Source organism: Lolium perenne, chromosome 7, assembly GCF_019359855.2.
Source record: "Lolium perenne isolate Kyuss_39 chromosome 7, Kyuss_2.0, whole genome shotgun sequence".
Taxonomy (NCBI): domain Eukaryota; kingdom Viridiplantae; phylum Streptophyta; class Magnoliopsida; order Poales; family Poaceae; genus Lolium; species Lolium perenne.
Genome location: NC_067250.2, coordinates 174,404,933 through 174,407,455, shown reverse-complemented (window position 1 = coordinate 174,407,455; position 2,523 = coordinate 174,404,933). Strand labels below are relative to the sequence as shown.

The 2,523-nt window shown below is 48.7% G+C and overlaps 1 protein-coding gene across 1 annotated transcript; it reads right to left on the bottom strand.

Annotated features, from left to right (window-relative positions):
- Nucleotides 1-418: 418 nt before the first annotated feature.
- On the bottom strand, nucleotides 419-1,773 carry LOC127298081 (WUSCHEL-related homeobox 10). Its single transcript, XM_051328052.2, has 3 exons — nucleotides 1,131-1,773; nucleotides 736-914; nucleotides 419-594 (listed from the first exon to the last, which is right to left on the bottom strand). Exons 1-3 carry the CDS (start codon nucleotides 1,708-1,710, stop codon nucleotides 577-579), a joined length of 777 nt encoding a protein of 258 aa, XP_051184012.1. The 5' UTR covers nucleotides 1,711-1,773; the 3' UTR covers nucleotides 419-576.
- Nucleotides 1,774-2,523: the final 750 nt, after the last annotated feature.

Below are 2,523 nucleotides of genomic sequence, written 5' to 3'. Positions count from 1 at the left end.
ACAAATTAACTCATGCTACCGTTGCCAAGCCCAATATCCACGCAATCACAACTAGACTAAGTTTTGATCAAGGAAGGGTGTTAACCATATTAAACATATGCCATTTATCAGGTTGATATATATATAGATCTCTTGGATGTGGTTGTACATAAAACCGACTTTCCTTGATGTTCAAAATTTTGTATTGTGTTAACCTCAGCCTAAATAAACACATGCGACTCGCGGTGTATCACGAGTAGAAACGCTTCCATAACAATATACCACGACAACATGAAGCAAGAAAACCAAATGGACGCTAGCTGAATGATTTTCGTAACTCAATTTCTCCCGATACTTGTAAGCTACTAGAAGCCTAGAACAGCTCCAACATGGAAAGGAATCCTCAAGGGGGCGATGCATCCAGTAATGGTAATATACATCGATGGAGATCAAGAACAACCTTACTACGTACACACGCTGACACGCAGATGATCTGGACAACAAGATCGCTCCCTGATGCTTGATAATAAATGCATGCTTCCTAGCATACACATACAACATTGAACCTTCTAATCGGGTAGATATGCAGCTGATTAATTAGATCGATCTGGATACCTACAAATATAACAATGAACAAGTAAATAATTAGCTAGTAAATTGATTCTTCGATGAAAGAAGAAGAAGATCGGAACCTACTCACTAACTTTAGTTGGTACAAGAAGAAACAAATGAACTGATTAATTAATTAGTAATTACCAGATAGTAGCATTCCCCCATCTGCATGCTCTTCATGAGGACTCCGTGTTCGTTCACCGGGAGGATCTCGCCGGAGGAGTGCACCAGAATCGCGTCACGGCCGAATGTCCCTGCCACGTCCAACGCGCCAGCGCTCGGCACCTCGTACGCCATGCCATTGATGAACACATGCATCGTCCCTGAAAAGTAATATCCATCCATCATTTTATAAGTAAGTAGACATATGATCATCAGTTATATAGAATAACACAAGCATAGCGAATTTCCCTTCATGCAAGTCACAGAGGAATGCATGGCTTGCCTGATAGCTAGCTAGTAGTACAGTATGAAATTTCAGTTATGAGACTATGATATGAGATTTCAGACATGCAACATAATAATCACAAAGTACTAACCAGTTGGTTGGTAGCTCAGTTGGGTATCGGTAGCCGTGTAGCTATACCGGTTGTGGCCACCGCGTGCCATGAGTCCCATTTGCCTGGGGATGGCGAAGAGATCGTCTCCGCCGTCGACGTCGTCCGCCAAGAAACGGGACGCCGCGGTGACCGTGGCGGCAGATGGCACGGACGCCTCCGCCACCGCTGAGACTTCGCTGCAAAGCTGCCCGTACTGCATGATGAAGGGGGAAGTGCCGATTCCGTGGTAGCCGTGGGCGGCGGCGGAATTGGAGGAGAGCTGGGCCATGTCTCCGGCACCGCCGGACTGCTGGAGCTGGCGGGCGCGTCGGCGGGAGCGAGAGCGGCGATTCTGGAACCAATAGAAGACGTTGGCGTCGCGGACGGTGCCGAAGCGCTCGAGGAGGCGGCGTATGCGCGCTGTCTCGTCCTTGGCCGGGTTCACCATGCCGCTGTTGAAGATGGACTCCAGGATCAGGATCTGCTCCGGCTTGGGCGCCCAACGCGACCGCGCCGGCTCGCCCACCTCGCTCCCGCCGCTGCGATGGCTGGGAGCTTGGCTGTGGTGGCGCTGGTCCATGGAGAACGTCGTTACTCGTTTGCTAGCTGAAAGATGGTCAAAGCTAAGCTAACCAGGGACAGTTTCCTGGAAACGAGCAAACAAGGATTGATGGAAGGGGGGAAGGGGCATAATGGAGAGCCCCGTGTACTTATAGTTATACGAAACAGAAACACTCTCTTCTCTGTCTTCTCTTTCATTGACTAATGTCATATTGGGTCATTAAGCAAGCAGAGAATACAGGAGCTAACTGGCTGTAGATTAGGTACCATTTGCTTGTATGCGTTTTCTGTTTTTCGATAAAGAAAGTTTCTATTAATTTGATAATTCACATCAAGACAATACAATCAAAAGAGTTACACCCGGTCTATGGACATTAGTCGCTCTTCGCTGTATGCCTGCATCTTTCCACAACTTCTGGATACTCTATTTCCGAATAACCGTCTAACAAGGAACTCAGACACTCTACATTGCTGTAATCGGTAAGAATATTTCTGAGGATCTATACTTGAGAAACTTCGCATGACTCCAACCTCTGGTGAATCCTATGCTTTCCTATGGTATACTTGGACACTCTTTTTCTCAAACAAACTCTTGAACTTAAACTATTGTATGACATTTCCAATACTATTTTTAGACACTAACCTCCCACCCCCGTGCGGCGGCGCACCGCGCCGCACCAGGGTGCCCCTGCCACCCCTCCCCTTCCTCCCAACCTAGGCGCTCCCTCTCCCGCCGCCGCCAGAGGCGTTGCCGGGCAAGGCCCCTATGGCATGGTGGTAGCGCGAAGATCCTCGGTCACCATGGAGGCGCAGCGGCGGCGTCCGCTCCGGT